The sequence below is a fragment of the Centruroides sculpturatus genome, unplaced genomic scaffold (genome assembly GCF_000671375.1).
Source record: "Centruroides sculpturatus isolate CEXI.00-Female unplaced genomic scaffold, Cexi_2.0 scaffold163, whole genome shotgun sequence".
Lineage (NCBI taxonomy): Eukaryota > Metazoa > Arthropoda > Arachnida > Scorpiones > Buthidae > Centruroides > Centruroides sculpturatus.
The window spans coordinates 256,437-276,520 of NW_019384360.1; the positions used below are offsets into that span (position 1 = coordinate 256,437).

Below are 20,084 nucleotides of genomic sequence, written 5' to 3' on the forward strand. Positions count from 1 at the left end.
CAGATGAGAAAGTAAAATGCTACAACATACAAATCTGGGCTCAGCAATAGATTATTTAAAAAAACTATCAAGGATATTGAAAAATTCAAATTTTATCCTAACACTATTTTCTAAAAGTTTTAAGTTTTATATTATAAGTATAATATAAATTACTTTTTCTATTTAATTAAAAACTAAAAACTTCATTAATTTAATTAATCATCTTACAAAGGTCTGGGTGGATCAGAAGCTAAAAGTGTTCCATCATTCTGAACTTGTCCGTCTTCATCATCGGAATCTGTGTCTGATGCTACAGGCGGTTCTTCTATATAACTATATTCAGGAGAATTTCCGTTAAGACCAGAAGATTCGCCAGTCACAGATCTTCCGACTTGATTATTTCCTTCTACGGACAAATCGTTGAACTGATTTGCTAAGCCTTCTATTTCCTACAAAATATATAATAAGTTAAGTTAAGTGAAAATAGCAAGCCAAGAGTCAAGAGTTTATTAACTCACATCTGGTCTGCATGGTGATTTCGGTAAGTGAAATGCTTGGGAGGGTTGTGGTTGATGATTTCTCGGAGGAGCCGCTGGCTTTCTTTCCTTTTCTTTTCTATTTTCGGCAATGGGAATGGGAGGTAATGGTTTGCTTGGAGGGGCCGGACCAGGAACAACTTAAAGAATAAAACATTTTATTAATCCTTCCAGAATTATTGATACACTTGTATATTTCAATCTCTAACCAATAGATATTTATATGTATAGATGTAATTAATATTGATAGTAAATTAGTATGAATCTGCATTAAAATATATCAATTTATTTTATTTTATTACATCAAATAAAAAAGTTAAAATGCAATAACAACTGAGGTTTTGTTTTTAAAAAGGAAATAAAAGTTTAGCAAATTCAAGTTAGCTGAGTATTTTCTCCAACAATATGGAGAATGAGAAGATGGCTATACAATACAGTAATTTATTACAATTGGTTCTTTGTAGAAGTTTTACCAAGTTTTACTAGGTTATACTGTTAAATTTATTATTACAGGAAAATATCTCAAAAAACTTTAAATATGGTGCAGTATATAGCAATGTACAGTCTTTAGTAACTTATCTATCACAGAAATATAATTCATGGTATCATGAAGACTTCTGGATATCAGAAACACTTAATAATAATTACCAACTGCCAGATTATATTGGGCTAGAATATGGAATATATGGCAGTTTGTTTGTCATTTATAAAATAATCAGGTTACTGGTTCTTTATATTTGTTAATAATAATTTTTCTATTGTCAAGGAATTTTAAATTATGTACAATTTGTTGAAAAAAAATCTGTCCAGGTTAGTGTGAGTTTACTGTATTTGATAATCTTAGTATTTTTCATATAATGAATGTTAATCAAAGATAAAAAAAAATAAATATTCCATAAATGTACAGTAATTTTAAAAACAAAGTTAAAGCTTATTTTCATCTATGATTACTTAATATTTAATTTTTACAAATTTAAAAAATTGTTTCAAAAATAATTTTGCTCTAAAGAGGAAATTTTTATCTATAGTTATATTTATATTTGGTGTGTTAAATTTGAAAATTAATTTAACATTATATATATAGAAATTTAACAATATAGAAATATATATATATATATAGAAATTTAACAATATATATAGAAAAGCAAGTAGAAAGTTATTGAAAAAATGCNTAATGCTCTCATGGGATGCATGTCACAAAGAGCTGTAGAAAGTTATTGAAAAAATGCATAAATTTGGATTTAACAAGACTGTTGTTTGTTAGAATATGAAAATATTTTAAAATACCTATTAATCTTTGAGGTGGTACGGGTGGACGTTGAGCAGGAGTCGGATTAATGGCAGATTGTTGTGAAGATTGAATTTCTTTGACAAGTCTCAATGCTTCGTGAGAATTACTAGGAGTTAAAGTATTATAATCTTGCTGATATCCTCTTCTCAATGTGGAGTCATCTTCATCCATTGTTTCAATATTTCTGTTAATGAAAAAGTAGCAATTGGAAACTAATAAAAAAAAATTAATAAATAATATTCTATAAAATTTTATCATAAAATTTCAAATTTTAACTCATATCATCATCATTTTAATATTGACAAATTTCATTTTATCTTCATTAATAATTTAATTAACAATTTCATTCATATGAAATAAAATTTAAAAATTTTTTATGAATATGAGACAAAGAGAATAATCATAGATATTAAAGTACATTTTAACTTTAATTTTGAGATTATCCATATGATATTAATGCTAATTTCTAAAAAATATACATACAACATTACTTATTGTACAGTATATGTTTATGATTGTTCTTTATCTCTGGTGTTTACAGTTTTTAATACATGAAATATTTGAGCCAAAGAAATCAAATTTCAGTGCATTTTAACACATTATATTGGAAAAAAGTGCACTTGTACCTTCATTAAACAAATTAGTTTATATTCAAATGCTTTAAAAATTGAAATACTCACTCAAAACATTTATCAAAAACTTTTAATTTACAAAAATCTTAAACTAAACTGGCAGATATAAGGTGCAATTACACAGTTAATATATACATCACTTAATTGGTATTGAATCTGGATTGTATCTGTTTTCATTACAGTTAAATATTTTGGTTAAAAATATAAAGTAAAAGTTTTAATTAAAAAGCACTTTTAAAAATTTTTAAATAAATTAGAATCACACTATAATGGAACCAGATGCACCACAACTATCATTATTCTGAGTAAAAACAGGAATCATTTTTATCTCAACTAACTATAAACATAAAAGTATATATCATAAAGTCTTTGCAAATCCGCATTTAAAATGTAAATTTTAATATTGGCGGTAGACTATCACACAGCTTTAGCCAAAAATTGGAACTATATACAAAATAAATTGTAAATGTAATAAATCGGAAACTTATATCGGCGAAACAGGCCGTAAATTGGAAAAACGCATTAAGGAACATGAGGCCGCCATTCGATTAAAAAATAGTAACTCTCCATGGTATAACCATGTAATACAAAATAATAATTGTAAGTTAGATATTAATAGTGTACAGATATTACATAATGAAAGAGATATATACAAGAGAAAATTTAAAGAACACGTTGAAATTATAAAATATAATAGAAAAAACAATAATCAATTAATAAATGTATCTAGTGGTATGCAAATTGATCAAAAATGGTATTCCGTAATAAAAGAAATTAATGAATGACGTCATGAAATAGAAGGAACGGATCACTTAGAATTACTCCAACAATGTATTTGTGAACTATTACTATCAAAGTGGTTTATAGTGTGCAACGGTCTGTTGGATAGTTACCAGTTGTGTGTTTTTATTGTGTACAATTAATGAAAAAGACAGTTCAAGGACTATCATAACATAGAAAAATACACACAGTAAGTTTTTTAGAATTATTTTTTATAACGTTAATCATGTTCTACAACTGTACCTTTTTTAGAACTTATTTTAAAAAATTTTTTGAGATTTTTGTAGATTTTTAAAAGTTTTATTGAGTATAATTGTTAGATCTAATATAGTGTAAAATTTGTTACAGCAAGACATAAATAAAAATAATTTAGTGCACTCAAGATGAAAGTGCTGAAGGGATGTATAAATAAAACTGTGTACTCAAATGGTATTGTAATACTAAAATATTTATTGTTATGTTAAATATTTACTTGCAGAAAAAGTTTATGTAAACTTTTGTATTTTATAGTACTGAAGAGGGACCTTTTTTAGAAAAGGACCGAAATGCATCTATAGTAATAGAATAAAGTGAAATCATTGGCTAAAGCTGTGTGATAGTCTACCGCCAATATTAAAATTTACATTTTAAATGCGGATTTGCAAAGACTTTACGATATATATATAACAGCAGTCATAAGAAATTTAATTAACATAAAAGTAATTTAAAAAGTATTTATTAAAATATATATATAACTATTGTCAAAATATATGCAGATTACAACAAACTTTTCATCTCAGGAATTACTGTGGCACTTCCAGCTTACCGGAGTGCAACATTAAACTCATATGATTGGCAGAATATAGATCTTGTGTCATAGATGAAATGCTGATTCTGACTGACTATTCTAGACTCATACAGGAATCATTCAAAAAGTCATTTGTAAACTATTAACTGAATTGGCTTGCTTCAAAGTTATGATAATTGATCATGTGTGTTGACAACTTATGATGATCATTCTCACACTGGTAACCTTAACAGATTTGCACATCAATAAGCCAAATCAAAATAATAAATCAACTGTTATAACAGTTTACCTTAATTCATGCTGCATCAGCAAATCTTCATCATCTCCTTCACTTCCGCTATATCGATATTCCTCTTGTATCTCCCCTAAAAACAAGAAAAACATTTAACCAAAGGAATATTATTGTTATCAAATTTAATAAATTCTGGGAAGGTCAAAATTTCAACAATCACATTCCCTACATTATAGTCTATAATAGCTGGGAAAAGGAAAGAAATCTGAGATAAAATCTAAAATATTTTTAAATTTGAAATATCAAATATAAAATATAGTAAGATCACAATTTATGAAATGTTATTTCATGAGATTTTTGAAATCACATGAGCATTTATTTATTGTGACATATCACAATGCTGAGCTGCATTTTTTTCTGACAATGCATGTAAGTTTAGTAGTGTCTTGGCTCTGTATTTCATACTTTTCCTGTTAACAATAGAGTTGTGCCAGTCACCTATCTAATTCTGTTCTGGAGAAAATTTTTAAATTGAAATAATGCCATTTCCAGTCCAAACCAGAAATTCTTATATAGTTAATTGGAGCTCCCTGCCCCTAAACTTTCCTTATCTGGTCTCGACTTTCATCTGTCCATTCTCAAGATTACGGAAGAAAAAACAGACAGGCAGGAAGGAACGTCAGTGGGAATTTATAGGTCTGCAATTTTTAAAAATTGCTGCCCAAAAATCATTTAATAAATGCCTTGATGATAAATAAATCTTTTCATAAACAAAAGTTGAAATTAGATCACTATGGATCATATTTACTAATGCTTGCATATATAAAATAGTATTTAAAATAGTATACAATAAAATTTATATTTTATTGTATGTTTTACAATTAACTTTATGTATATTAATTATAAAAATCTTTTCATAATTTTTTTATCCACATAAAATAAATAACTACTTTACACACATTCATAGAACCGATTCACCCATATTAATATATTTTTACCAGATAAATGGACTCGAATTGCATGAATCTGGTTTTGCATGCATTCAAAGAATGCAATTCCAGATAAATTGCAAGTACAGTACATTGCATATTATGCAATGAGACAAACTTATAAAGTTAAACTAAACTTATACTAAAAATCTTAAAAGTTAACAAAATCTAACATAATTAATAATGTTAACTTCGGTCGAACTCTGTAAACATACCTTGTTTGTGTTTGCGACATCTGTCGATGTGGTCTTTTAACTGTATGCGCACTTGTCTTTCTGTCGGCTGGTCTCGAATAAACGGATGCTTTAATAATTGATCCGTGTACGGACGTTGCTGATAATCTTTGACTAGTACCGTTTCGATAAAGCTATGAAATTTTTTGGACCATTTTCTCGACTTTAGTCTCGGCGGAAGATTTCTTGGAATGAGAAATAATGCTCTCATGGGATGCATGTCACAAAGAGCTGAAATATCAACATGTTTATTAGGAAAATTATTTCTCTAAAAAAATAAAAAACCTAATTCTTAATTTATAGAAATGAATATTTAAAGAATAACTGTGTTAAACTATTTTTCAAAATATATTTTTCTGTGATAAATTATACTCACGTGGTTGTGATTCTGCCATTTCCAAAGCTGTGATCCCTAGAGACCAAAGGTCACTCTAAAATATAAAATCGTTACATACTTTAATTTTTAGTACTTAACAAACATCTCAATTTTATAGTTTAGTGCATAAAATGTAGTTAAAAATGCAATGTAATTAAACCTATTTTATTCTTAATATATTTGCATCTGCAGACAAAAATTTTGGTGTATTTCTCCTTTATTCAAGTTAAATTCAATTGCCTTATTGAAATACGGGATGATCACAATTAGTGTTCCTGTTCAATGCTATCTGGAAGGAGATTTAGCAGTCCAAATGTAACAAAATTTTGTATGCTGAGGTTTCAGAACACAGAAGAAATTTCCTTAGGGAGAAATTGTTTTAAAACTCATCACTATGATACTTATGATGATGCAAGTAGCCAAAAAAAAACACACATTACATGCATAATGCACATGTACAGTACTTTGGGCAATTGCTGGGTGTAAAACTGCTCACAGCTTTCAGAATTCCATTCATATTATGATAGTAATTATCTTGCATGAACGCACTTTTTCTTTTGAAGCTGTTTTATTACAGTGGTAATGCCACAAGTATATTTTAAGACTTCCAATGCCTTAAGGCTTACCAAACACTTAAATCTTTTTGTCCACAGAGTTTTGTCTTAAGAGAAAGGTTATTGTATTGTAAGGAAAAACACGCACTCTCAGACATGGTAGGGGCAAGACAAAATAGTCCGCAAGCTTGACAGTCATTGTCTTTTCTGTCTAGAAACTGTCATGCACCTGAACAAACACCTTGATGCAAACTGTCTTCTGCCAACAACATCCACTCCAGTTCTTCAGAGCAGTGATGCCAGCCATAGCAGAATCTTATCATTTATACAACACAGTGGCAATGTTCAAAAATTGTATAAAATATAGCAAGTTTTGATATTTCTTCTGATATTTATTATTCAAATTCAAATACAGTAAAACTTGTGTATGGCGACCACCCATGATCCCTTCAAAAATGGTCATTTAGACAGGTGGTTGTCCAATACAGGTGGTGCTGTAATACCATATTTCTGTACATATTTTGCACACTTTTTAGTCATTTCTACTAAGCAAAACTCAAGATGAGCAAAAATAAGTCAAGTTTTTCAATGATAGGGCTATATTGGTATTGTATTTTATTCTTATCGGATAACTCAATTTACAGGAGTCATCGTGATTTTATAAGACAGATTTAATACCAATATTTTAAAGATTAATACAATAGTCGCATTTTCTCGATTATAATGCACACTTTCTTTTTTCCAACTTAATTCAACTTGGTTCTTTTCGGTTGCTCCTCAGTTACGTGTATTATGTCACCGATATACAAGCGCGTCATATCTCTACATCACTTTGGTTTTGGTATTCGTTAGTTTAATCTTATTTTAACTTTAAAAATACTGTATTTTTTAATATTTTCTTAAGTACAATAAAAAAATTTATTAATTAATAAAACGATTTTATTATTTTTTCTCATTATACAATTTCATTACATTCCACAATGACAATTGTGGAATTGAAAAAGGAAGGTTGCCTGTAAAACTGATTTTTGCATTAATGCGTTTATTGTTTTTTGAATATTTTGTGTGCAAAAATTACTTGGATATTATTTTTCTAAAAATATCGTGGAAATAAGGTAGGTTGATACAGAAACTATTTATCACACATGTATATGAGCTTCAAAATAAATAAATAAATAAATAAAAATAACAAACTAACAACAAACTTACAAATAGTACACTAACAACAAACTTACAAATTTTGGAACAAGCTAATAAAATTAATTTGAATATTAAATTTACTCAAGAGCATGAATTAAATAATCAATTAAGTTATTTAGATATAACAATTAAAAGATTTGAAGATCATTTGGAATACTGTAAATTTGAAAAACCGTGTAATACGAGAAAAGTAATTAATTATAGATCATACTGTCCTTTAAATCAAAAATATAATGTATACCTGATGGAAATAACAAAGATTTTTTCTAGAACAACAAATATAGATAAAAGAAAAGAAGAAATTGAAGATACACATAAGAAATACATCTTAAATGGATATCCAAAAAGATTACTAAATGATTGGTTCCACAGATTTTTAAGAAACAGGTTTAAAGTTAAACGTTGTCAAGAAATAATAAAGTATGTATCATTTCCGTATATAAAAGGTATTTATGAAAAATATAATAACTTCTTTAATCATAAATTAATTAGATTGGCTCCATCCTTAAATAACAGGTTATCAAATATGATGATCATCAGAAATAATGCTAAAGATATATTAGAAGAAGAAGGTGTTGTTTATCGGATAGAATGCACGTGTAACAATCCTAGTTTTTACGTCGGTGAAACAAAACGAAGATTAAGGATCAGACTGTCGGAACATTTGGCTGCCGTAAGGTTGAAAATGAGTAATTCTCCTGTCTTCCAACATTGTAATAGTAATAATTGTCAGATTAATATTAATAAATTAAAAATAATTTTTAAGGAAAAAAATATTGTAAAGCGAAAGGTAAAAGAACACTTCGCTATAATTATGCAAAACAATAATGTTAATTTAAATACCGGAATGTTAACAGCGGCATGCTGGGAGTTTTTTGTTAACTGTATAAGTGGCTCTTCAATGAGTTGACTGTTTGAACGTAGATTTTGTGCTGTAAGCCCCACTGAAGAGGCCATAGGCGAAATGCATTTGGGAAGCTTGTTAGTAATGATGTAAATAAAAATTTTTTTCTCTCTGCAGATTATTTTCTTTTTTATACCTTTTTAAACTCTGTTTTTTAAAGATTTTATAGTCATTATTGGCTTGTTTTTTTGAAAAATTGAAGTTTTATATTATCCAAAAGTCAGAAAGGAAAGAAAAATATAATTTTTTCGTAATTTTACATTTTATGTAAGAAAACAAAAGAAGAAATTTTCTGACTCCATTGAATTTTTATAACTTTTTTGAAATAAAAATAAATTTTATCAAACGATGAGATCAGCTGATTAATTGTATCATGCACAATATTTTATACCTCCAAGGAAAATACTGTAAGTCTACGGTAAAATAAATTTTGTTTTCCCACAATTAAACTTCACCACTAATTGCTGTTGTGATAACTTTAACACAATCTTTTAACGACAGTACTTTGCATTTCTTTCGTTTTTCGGACAATTTCGAACAAACTGAAATGAATTTCCTTTGTTGCTAGACTAATTCATTAACACCTGCACCTAATTTCAAGGGTGGGAGAAGTGCCCAAAGTGGGTTTGAACAAGAGTTTAGACTAATTCATTATATTAGGAGGGGGGAAACGTTATTGAGATGGGTTCGATTTTCTTATAACTTTAATAAAAATAACTAAAATCTCAATTTTTTTTGATTCATTAACACAAAGTGTGTTTCTACTTCAACACTTGGCAAGTAGGAGCGAGTAGAGTACCGCTTGTAAAACCTGTTTTACCTAAACACATTGTTGTAAAAAAACATCCAAAAATTTTAAGGTATGTAATAATAAATGAAAAACTTATATTTTTATATAATATGTAAAATAAAACGCAAATTTATAAAATCTGTAGGAACACTAAGATAAAAACCTGATATATAATAGTACAACAGTCCTAAGAATGTATATGTTTTCTGTGCTGAAAAAATGCTTATGGTATGTCACGAGAATAGAATTATTGATTTAATATTAAAATAATTTCTATGTTAAGCTATAATAGAAAAATTAATTTATGTATAATATTTTGATATTTAGTTGACTGAGGAGGGGCAGTGCCCAAAATGTGTTATTGTACTCATAACCGTATCAACTGAATAAAGATGAAATAGAAGCACACTTTGTGTTAGTGAATCAAAGAAATAAGACAACATGGTTTCAGAAGATTTAAAATCTCAAATTTAAATAAGTACTAATCATAATGAATTTATATGTTAAAATTATAAAAAAGTTTTTTCTTTTAAATCATATTTTTAACGAATTAAATTTCTTAATACTTACTCTATTATCATAAGTAGCATCTGGATTCTCATCGCATGCAATCACTTCTGGAGCCATCCTAAAAATATATATACATAATATAATATAATATAATAATGCTATTTTTTTATTCTTGTATATTTTTTTATTCTGGGAAGACTTTTTATTTTAGAAATCTGTTAACATTAAATTGAACATGATAATTTTGCATATCAAAAGAACAGCCGGATTACTTTATCAAGCAACTAAGAAATTTGGCAGGAAGCAGACCACCAGGCCACCATCTCTTGATAAATATAATAAATAAATAAATAATTGGTTAATTAAAGACATGGCCTAGCAGCATGCCTCCAGCCAAATTGCTTAGTAATTATTCAGACTTAGTAGCCTGATAAAGTAATCCAGCAGTTTGTTCAATATTTGAAATAAATACAGGATTGGTTGGATTTGTTAAATAACTTTAGAAGAATAAAATGAAACACTGACAAATCATGAACTAAAAGTTTCATAGTGACAATTTTGGTACTAATTTACATTCAAGAAAATGACTTCCGTACATCCAAAATGTCACTGTGCAAGAATTGGTTGCACTTCGATTGCTAAATCTCTCTCTAGATGACACTGAATGGATGTACTGTAATTATGATCACTCAATATTTGAAGAGAAAGCTTAAAAGTTTAACATAATGTTTATGGAGTACTAAATTAAGACTTCAATTCATTAAAAGTTTGTTTACTTGCTTACCAAGACATCAAATATAAAACCAAATTGAAATATAACAAAAATTTGTTAAATTTACAAAAATTTTTGACATGCAAAATTTCTGTATATAACACAAATGTCGTCTTTAAAAAAATTAAATTAAATTTATAGGAAGACAAAATGTAAAAATTTGATAAATAGTTAATTATTTAGACATATTTTTATGTCAGAATTCAACATCTTATAATAAAAATACTTACCAATAAGGTGTACCGATGAATGTATTTCGACGACCTACCGTACGGTCTAATTGGGCACTTACTCCAAAATCCACTATAAAAAATAATTTCTGGTTATTCATGAATTTTATTTGAAATAGTTAGGAAAACGTATCAAAATTAAATTACCTAATTTGACTTCGGCATTATCTGTCAATAAGACGTTTTGGCCTTTAATATCCCTATGAATTATTTTATTGGCATGAAGATGACTCAGTCCCTAAAAAACAATTATTTAATTATTTAAAGTCAGAATTTTCTTGTAAGAATATTCAATTATATATAAAAATGCTCATTAAATGTCTTTGAATTAGTTTAATTTTTAATCTAAATACCAGTTATTCTAAACTGAGTGTTGAACATTTAATAGTAGACTATTATATCCAGTTATATAACAACACACAAATAACTGGAAAAACATTTATCAGCACCCCTTAAAATATGCTGGATACACACTTGATAGAATGGAATAATTTGCATTATTTAAGTCACCAGCTGTTTGGTATGAATAAGTTTTATAACGAATGGAAGTTTCAGTTGAGAAATGACATCAGATCGCATCTATTAAGCTAATAATTAATTGCATAGAATCATTGGATGTGTTGCCTGGTAAGATGGCTTTAACATGGCGAGACAAGCAAGCCATTGATATGATCTGCTTCAAATGAAATAGGGTATGTCATTAGCTTGTTTATCTAACCATATTAAAGCTGCTTTACCAGGCAACACACCCATTGATAAATGACATTAATCATCATCACTGCAATTTTATCAGCCACTAATACTTTTATGCATTTTCACAAAATTGATAGAACTTGTGTTGTTTCAGAATCTACTGATTAAAAAAAAAATTGTAATCTAAAAAGGCAGAAAAGCAATAATAATTAGTTATAAAAGTTTTTAAATACACTTAAGTACGGGCATAATTTGTATTATTTATTTACATTCAAATCATTATTAAAGAATTGTTAAACATTTGAATTGCAAAGGGGAAAACAAGGATGTCACATTAATGTTTCCCAATTCTTCCAGTTCTCTTTCTTTTTGTCACATGTCATTATCAAAAAACATTGTTTATAATGTTGTTATAACTTATTTATTACAGTAGACCCCAATCACCTGGTGCAATGCAGACTGATGCTACTGCGAATAACCAAAAAATTCATAAAATAGACACATGTGGCCATTTTGAATTAAAAATTACAGATGTAAAACATTTATGTGGTAACACTTTTAAGCTTCTTTATACATTAACAGATCTCAAGTAATGGCTCAGAAATTAGAATCATCACACTCTTCTGTTGCAGCTTCTGGAAAATACATTTCCAAAGTGGCAATGAGGACAAAGTTATTTACCAAAGCACCAGACCCGATCCATTCTGTTAACAGAGATGAATGTTGTAATAGAAAATAATGTATTACAATATTTGCTGTTCTGAATACCAGAGTTGTGATTAGTATGCATGTTAGTTCATGGTGTGTATCATTTATCGCTAATTACTGGCTTATTTACCAGATAAAAATAAAGTCATGTGACAAAACTTGCACTTTGTTAGGAAACTGAAACTTTATTACTATTAATACTTATTAGAAATTTAACAATTAAAATTCACATTCTAAAATTCCTTCTTAGTTTTATGATATCTGGTTTATTCATTTGGAAATGGCAACTGTGAATTTTGGGAACTTTGTTTCCTTTAGAGGACCACTAAAATCTTTGCACAAGGACATCTAATAGAGTAGTGACAGCCCTGTATAATGTTGTGTCATCCGAGTAATTACATCAAAGAAAGAATACAGTTTTTAATTCTATATTTATGAATAAGTTAATACAAAATGCTCTAGTCAACTTGATAAATAAAAACTCATGCCAAAATTGCTAGATATCAAGTAGAAAAGCAATCTATTTCTACAAAATGATTGCTTTTTTTTAACTGCTTTCTTTTCAAATTATCATTTTGTTTTTATAAATCAATAGTATCTACCAAAGGAAGCAAACTGCAATAATATGTAGAAATGAAATAGATTATTATTACTTAATTCTTTTTAAATTTAGCACAATCATACCCTTAATATCTCTCTGCAAACATAGGCTATCCATTCTTCCTTTAAAACTTGTCCTTTAGTTGCTAAAAAAGAATATATATTGATGTGTATTTATAAATTCTTTATAAATAAAAGATAATTATATTATGGAAAATTTAAAATTATTTTACAATCTAAAATAAATGATTCTTCCAAACATTCCTAAAAATTTCAGAGCAATCACTTTGCAAATGATCTTTCAAATAAATAAAATTAAATCCATTAAAATACATTAGTAATTGAATTTTCTGGTTTACAAATCTTATCTTTGCATTATTATTTTATACAATTTCCACATTATTATTGGTATAAAATTAAACAAAATAAGCAATTACCCACAAACCAGCAATTAATTCGCTTTTAAACAAACATTTTCATCTGTTTTCAACAGTAATCATCAGGTTTCAACATAATGGAATGTTTGTAAAAAAACACAAATTCCAAAATTTAAAAAATTGCACATTGTGAAGATATGCACATGCTCAATGTCGCATTTAAAAATTCATCTTCAAACTGGCTTCCAGTTTTAAAAAATACCAAGTTTATATAAAATATAAAAATCAAACTTGATGAAGATCTATTGTACATCAAACCATACCCTCCACACAACTGTTAATAAGTACCCTGCACACCTTATTAATGCTATTGTTGTACTCAGAGCAACCAGCAGAAACATTACTATTGAGAGATGAGTTCTTTTTATTTGTTATGTACATTACAAAAAGGTTCTTACCAACATCTACAAAGAAATATCCCGCTTTACAAGTAACAGGATCACTTATAGGTTTTCTCTAGTATTAGAAATGATAAGGACTGATTGGACCAAAATGGTATCCTGGGAGTCTATACTATCCCTATTTATGATCATAGGGTAAATCGTCCTGGTGAATACACTGGTGCTACCACACGTGGTATTAAAATGAGGATCAAGGAGCATAAATACACCATTAAAAAAGGTCTTTCAGACAGAATTGGCTTCTTTTGCCATTGATGATGATGTCTCGGTTAACTTTGATGATGCCTGATTACTGCAGCATTGCAAGGACCCTACCAACCTGAAATATCTCAAACAACTGGAGATATTTAAAGTGTTTAGGAGGGAAACAGCAATTAATTTTAAAGAAATGGACTCATTAGCAGCTGCATGGAGGGCGTGCTTTGACGTACAATAGATCTTCGTCAAGTTTGATTTTTATATTTTATATAAACTTGGTATTTTTTAAAACTGGAAGCCAGTTTGAAGACTAATTTTTAAACACAACATTGAGCATGCATGATCATCATGCGCATATCTTCATGACTTGCAATTTTTTTAATTTTGGAATTTGTGTTCTTTTACAAACATTCCATTACATCAAAACCTGACAATGACCATTAAAAACATTTGTTTAAAAGCAAATTAATTGCTGGTTTGTGGATAATTGCTTATTTTGTTTATTATTTTATATAAAATGGTTACATTAATCTTGCTAGAACAGAAAATCTCTCTTCATTCTTGACTTCTATTAATATTTTAGAACAGGATGTCCAAAAAGTTACTGAAAGTGAGAAATTTATATTAAAGTTATACATACAGTACTGCATTTATGCAAGTACAATATGCAATAATGTACAGTATATAAAACTTTAATGTAATTATCAATTTCTCTCCTGCATGGTAACATCTTGTACTACTTCTTTCATCAACTAAAGCAAGGTGTTGAAGCAAATGTAGAAACTTAAACACTTAACTGTCTTAATAGAGTTGATAAAAATGAATGCCTCTTGATATTTTTGAGAACCTAAAATCATCCTTGGAAGTTATCTAAAGAAATCATTTTTAATTTAAAAAACTTTTAAACTATAGAAATTACAATTGATTTTGCATTCCAATGTGACTAAAACAGACTCTCAATTGTAACTGTCACTCAAACTGTTTTGCTTAATCTTGTACCTATGGTATATCCAAGACTAATTTTGTTAGAGGGTGAGGTGGTAGATGAGTAATATAATATAAAAGCTTTTTAATTAATATGTACTCATAGTATATACTTCAAATTCAACATATTTATTACATTTTCTCATAATTTCTGCTTCATTAAATTTACAAACAGAATTATTTAGAATTTAAATATGTGGGAAAGTCAAAAAGTAAAGTTTTTCATTTTTATTTTAGATGTAAACAAATTACACCCTACAATTTATGTTTAAATACTTGCTTATTACTGTCATTCCTGAATAATAGAGTTTAAATTTTAATTTGGTTCACTTAATATTTATTTTAATCACAGTTGCCTCACTTAAAATTTTGATTCTCTCTCCATTTATTCTTTTGAAACGGTCATCTGTAAATGTCACTTTATTTTAATGGATGCAAATTTGTATTGTCTACAATGAGGAGTCTGTAAATGTAGTTTTAGAGTAGAAAAAACTTGAAGCTATTTTATGAAATTTTTAAATATTTAAATATGTAATTTTTTTAAAATTTGCTAAATTACATGCTTAAAATAAATCAATTAACTTTATTTACTGACATGTTTTAACTAAATTATAAAATATGCAGACTAACTGAATATTGTATATATTAAATTTTTATCAAACAAACTTATGATGAGAAAAGTTTTCTAAATATTTCTTAAAATATTTAGAAAACTTTTCTAAATATTTCTTAAAATATTTATAAAACTTTTCTCATCATAAATAAAAGTTTCTGACATTGTGAATCCCACAGTGTCAACACAAAAAGTCAATGTGATTGTAAATTTAACAACATTAAATTTAATAACATAACATATTTTACATCACTCTCAAATTTCATCCATTTCTAATTAGGATAGAATACTGAAACTTTGAAGATAGGTCTAAGTCTGATGACAATGCATTTTAATGTTTTAGGTTGTGACTCATCTCCATTCTACCCGCTCCAAAACCTGATAAACATAACCAAACGTAGAGTTTAATCATGATGCGTGTATAAATGCATGGTAATCTATCTATATACTAATATATAAAGTGAGAATGTTTATCTGTTTGCTAGAGGTAATCTAGGAATCTACTGAACCAATTTTTAAAACTCTCTCTCTCTCTCTCTCTCTATTGGAAAGCTTATTCCTTTCAAATGAGCATAAACTATATACTATTCAAAAACACAACACCTTAATTTGCTGAGAAAAACTTTTAATGAAAAGCTAACGTTTTCAGCCAAATCTGATTGCATGATGCATGCATTAATTCTAGGGATGCTGAAGGGTTGCCTTCCACCTGGAAATACTTAATCAAGTGATTGGACAGATCTTAATGCCTTGTTTTTAGTGTTTTTTTAGCATATCTTGCGTTTCATCGAATTTAGCATAATGTATTATTATGTTACGTTTTTAATGTTTAATTATCCTATGCTTATTTTTCATATACATATTTTATAATAAGAGTTTTTATTTTATTTTANTTTTCGTAATTTTACATTTTATGTAAGAAAACAAAAGAAGAAATTTTCTGACTCCATTGAATTTTTATAACTTTTTTGAAATAAAAATAAATTTTATCAAACGATGAGATCAGCTGATTAATTGTATCATGCACAATATTTTATACCTCCAAGGAAAATACTGTAAGTCTACGGTAAAATAAATTTTGTTTTCCCACAATTAAACTTCACCACTAATTGCTGTTGTGATAACTTTAACACAATCTTTTAACGACAGTACTTTGCATTTCTTTCGTTTTTCGGACAATTTCGAACAAACTGAAATGAATTTCCTTTGTTGCTAGACTAATTCATTAACACCTGCACCTAATTTCAAGGGTGGGAGAAGTGCCCAAAGTGGGTTTGAACAAGAGTTTAGACTAATTCATTATATTAGGAGGGGGGAAACGTTATTGAGATGGGTTCGATTTTCTTATAACTTTAATAAAAATAACTAAAATCTCAATTTTTTTTGATTCATTAACACAAAGTGTGTTTCTACTTCAACACTTGGCAAGTAGGAGCGAGTAGAGTACCGCTTGTAAAACCTGTTTTACCTAAACACATTGTTGTAAAAAAACATCCAAAAATTTTAAGGTATGTAATAATAAATGAAAAACTTATATTTTTATATAATATGTAAAATAAAACGCAAATTTATAAAATCTGTAGGAACACTAAGATAAAAACCTGATATATAATAGTACAACAGTCCTAAGAATGTATATGTTTTCTGTGCTGAAAAAATGCTTATGGTATGTCACGAGAATAGAATTATTGATTTAATATTAAAATAATTTCTATGTTAAGCTATAATAGAAAAATTAATTTATGTATAATATTTTGATATTTAGTTGACTGAGGAGGGGCAGTGCCCAAAATGTGTTATTGTACTCATAACCGTATCAACTGAATAAAGATGAAATAGAAGCACACTTTGTGTTAGTGAATCAAAGAAATAAGACAACATGGTTTCAGAAGATTTAAAATCTCAAATTTAAATAAGTACTAATCATAATGAATTTATATGTGGATATTATACATAATAAAATCTCTAAATATCAAATTTGAAAGACCAAAAAGTGACTAGTTTTGTGGAAAACTCACTAGATCTGGTGGGTTTTCCACTAAACTGGCAGCCTGCTTGTGAAAAAAGAGCATGATGCCTGGTAAAACAACATTAACCAGATGTTTTTCAGGCGTTGTACCAAGAAGATATGAGAACTTAATAGATTGGTTGGCACCTGTAGATTCTGATTAGTTCAAACTAAGAGGGGACAATGCTGAGTTATAAGAAATTTTTTTCAACCTTAGAAGGAGAAAATATATTATATAAGTGTTTGCCAGGACCAACAATCTAGTTCAACTTAAGAAAGGATTTGATATAAGAGGTTTTACTGTATTATCTACATAGTTAACAGTTAAATTATTTACTCATTTAAAAAGTTCAAATATACCAATTCTTTTTTTCATTATGAACTTATTCATAATATTACTAGAATAAATTCATCTAGAAGTAGTTAGATATGCTGCCATTTCATATTAATTTTAATAGTTATAATAAATTAATATTAATTTAGAATTTTCTGAAAAAAAAGAAGTGGCCCAAATAGGACTCAAACCCACAACTGCTGCTTGTCGTGCAGATGTGATGCCAGTTACACTACCCAGATCTCTGTCTGATCTTAATTAGTTTCTAATCATTAACTTATCCCAATAATTTGGCAAATTACTTGGTTTAACTAATAAGTCAAGTTTAGAGATGATGTTGATAGTATAAATTGCTCAAACCTCTATAAATCTAATCCATTCATTCTGTTCTTAACTTGATAAAATTAGTTTATCTTATTCTATATCTGATACCGAGAAAGGATCATTAAAATCATTTTATTGTCTATGTAAGTCTAATTTAAATAAATTTTTATTTCAAACTACTATAATAAATTTTACAAATCCCAAATATCAAATTGACCCTAAATCTATTGATTTCCATAAAACAATACATAGCCAACATTTAATGAACCATTCAATATACAAGGTGGCCAGGTGATTTAATCAATGCACAGTGGGTATAATTTAAAGAACACTAATGTTTTCAACCAGATTAGTGGACCATCTTCAGACAGTTGAAAGTGAAATTTTATGGCAGTTCAGAAGTCAGTTAACTGATACATTTTAAAAATGGTGAAAACTACTGTACCAGTAGTTTGGAATAGCTACATGCTATTACTTGTTATTCAAACTTGTTACTAAAAGTCCCAAAGCCCGATGTATAGATAAATAATCAAACGATAGCCTTAAATAATTGGGCTATAAATCTGTACATATCATATTTATAGATCAATTATTTAAGATGATCGTTTAGTTATACAAACTCATTACTTGTGAAAATGACTAAATCACAAGTAATAAAATGGAGATATTCCAAACCAGTTTTAATAGTTAATTGATATTTTGAGCTACTCTGTATCTTATTTATTACAGCTAATGAAACAAATTAATTCAACTTAACCTTAACCTTTAATCTTAAATGACACTATGGCCATTAGCCTTTCCAAGTGTCAAGCTAAATATATATTATAAAATTTAATCAATTATTAAGTTAAACTTATAAGCTTCAATATTGAGTTTAAAGACTTTATTGACCATATTTTTATTAATGATTTGCCCTATTACATATTTAACAATAACTAACTCAGAGAGAAATACGTATATCATGAGTATATAGTATTAATATGTTATATCTAGACTGTTTTTATACACATTAATTAATATTAATAATTTATTTCACATCTTGATAAAGTATAAAAAAGTTCAATACGTTAATTATAAATTTCTTTTCAAGGTTTAAGCAAAAAGTTCAGCTTTCTAAGGACAACTATCCTACTCTTGGTCTTGATGGTTTATCAGATAAACTATTTTGAATGGGTATAATTCATTTCTAAGCATTATCATACCTGTCTGCTCTAATTTAAACACAATCTATGAATAAGCTGTATTACCTTTGATTACACGACAGATATGATTTGCTGCAAATGCCCATTAATATGCACAAAAACGAATTGTCCTCTATTTGCTATATAATTGCATACCTGTTCTTAACATGCCGTACACGTGCATTCTAGCAGTATGTCACCTGCCGACATTATAATGAAAATTCGTGTGAATATTAGAAGATATGCCAGCCTGTAATATTTATGATCCACCTCCATATCAATTTTGTATCAAAACATCTTTTTGATCTAATTTGCACTATAGGATACTGACCGTGCATCATCATTAAGCATATTCACGATTCATTCATAAGAAATAGTGTCCAATTTTATAAAATTTATTACTTATCTGTATTGTCCGCATCTCTATGGTTGATGCACTTGAATTTTTCCATTTATCTGCCTAATGCATGGTGGTCCATTTATGAAATTTAATTATTTTGTCATTTTATTAACAGATAATTATTCATTTATTTTTTATTTTATTCATTTTGCATGTACTTGTTACTTATATTATTTTAACATAATAGAGAGGTTGAAGCACACGTTTTAAACGTGTAAACGTGTACGTGTGACGTTCGGCACCGCTTTCCCGTAAGCCTAAAAGTTTGATGATGGTGTTTGGAATGTCGAGCGTGATTCCACCGACTATCCAAACATCATTGTCAAACTTTTAGGCTTACGGGAAAGCGGCACCGAACGTCACACGTACACGTTTACACGTTTAAAACGTGCGCCTCAACCTCTCTAA

At 28.1% G+C, this 20,084-nt stretch overlaps 2 protein-coding genes and 1 long non-coding RNA gene across 4 annotated transcripts in view; 2 read left to right on the forward strand and 1 right to left on the reverse strand.

Annotated features, from left to right (window-relative positions):
• LOC111640808 (misshapen-like kinase 1) overlaps positions 1-20,084 on the reverse strand; it is a 93,568-nt gene that overhangs the window by 28,035 nt on the left and 45,449 nt on the right. Inside the window, exons 7-16 of the mRNA XM_023386875.1 lie at positions 12,881-12,942; positions 10,943-11,033; positions 10,796-10,868; positions 9,854-9,911; positions 5,836-5,890; positions 5,442-5,690; positions 4,295-4,370; positions 1,803-1,990; positions 498-655; positions 208-428 (exon numbers count right to left, since the gene is read on the reverse strand). Of these exons, the coding sequence (XP_023242643.1) occupies positions 208-428; positions 498-655; positions 1,803-1,990; positions 4,295-4,370; positions 5,442-5,690; positions 5,836-5,890; positions 9,854-9,911; positions 10,796-10,868; positions 10,943-11,033; positions 12,881-12,942 (1,231 nt within the window). The remainder of the gene's footprint in view (positions 1-207; positions 429-497; positions 656-1,802; positions 1,991-4,294; positions 4,371-5,441; positions 5,691-5,835; positions 5,891-9,853; positions 9,912-10,795; positions 10,869-10,942; positions 11,034-12,880; positions 12,943-20,084) is intronic.
• Positions 3,245-3,842, forward strand: LOC111640821. Its single transcript, XR_002759320.1, has 3 exons — positions 3,245-3,408; positions 3,567-3,647; positions 3,729-3,842. It is a non-coding gene; the product is annotated as an uncharacterized LOC111640821 (long non-coding RNA).
• LOC111640793 lies at positions 7,772-8,652 on the forward strand. 2 transcript variants are annotated; one of them, XM_023386857.1, is made up of 2 exons: positions 7,772-8,009; positions 8,082-8,652. In XM_023386857.1, exons 1-2 carry the CDS (start codon positions 7,834-7,836, stop codon positions 8,497-8,499), a joined length of 594 nt encoding a protein of 197 aa, XP_023242625.1. In that variant the 5' UTR covers positions 7,772-7,833; the 3' UTR covers positions 8,500-8,652. The 2 variants fall into 2 exon arrangements, with proteins under 2 accessions (XP_023242625.1, XP_023242633.1); XM_023386865.1 differs by having other exon boundaries at positions 8,106-8,652.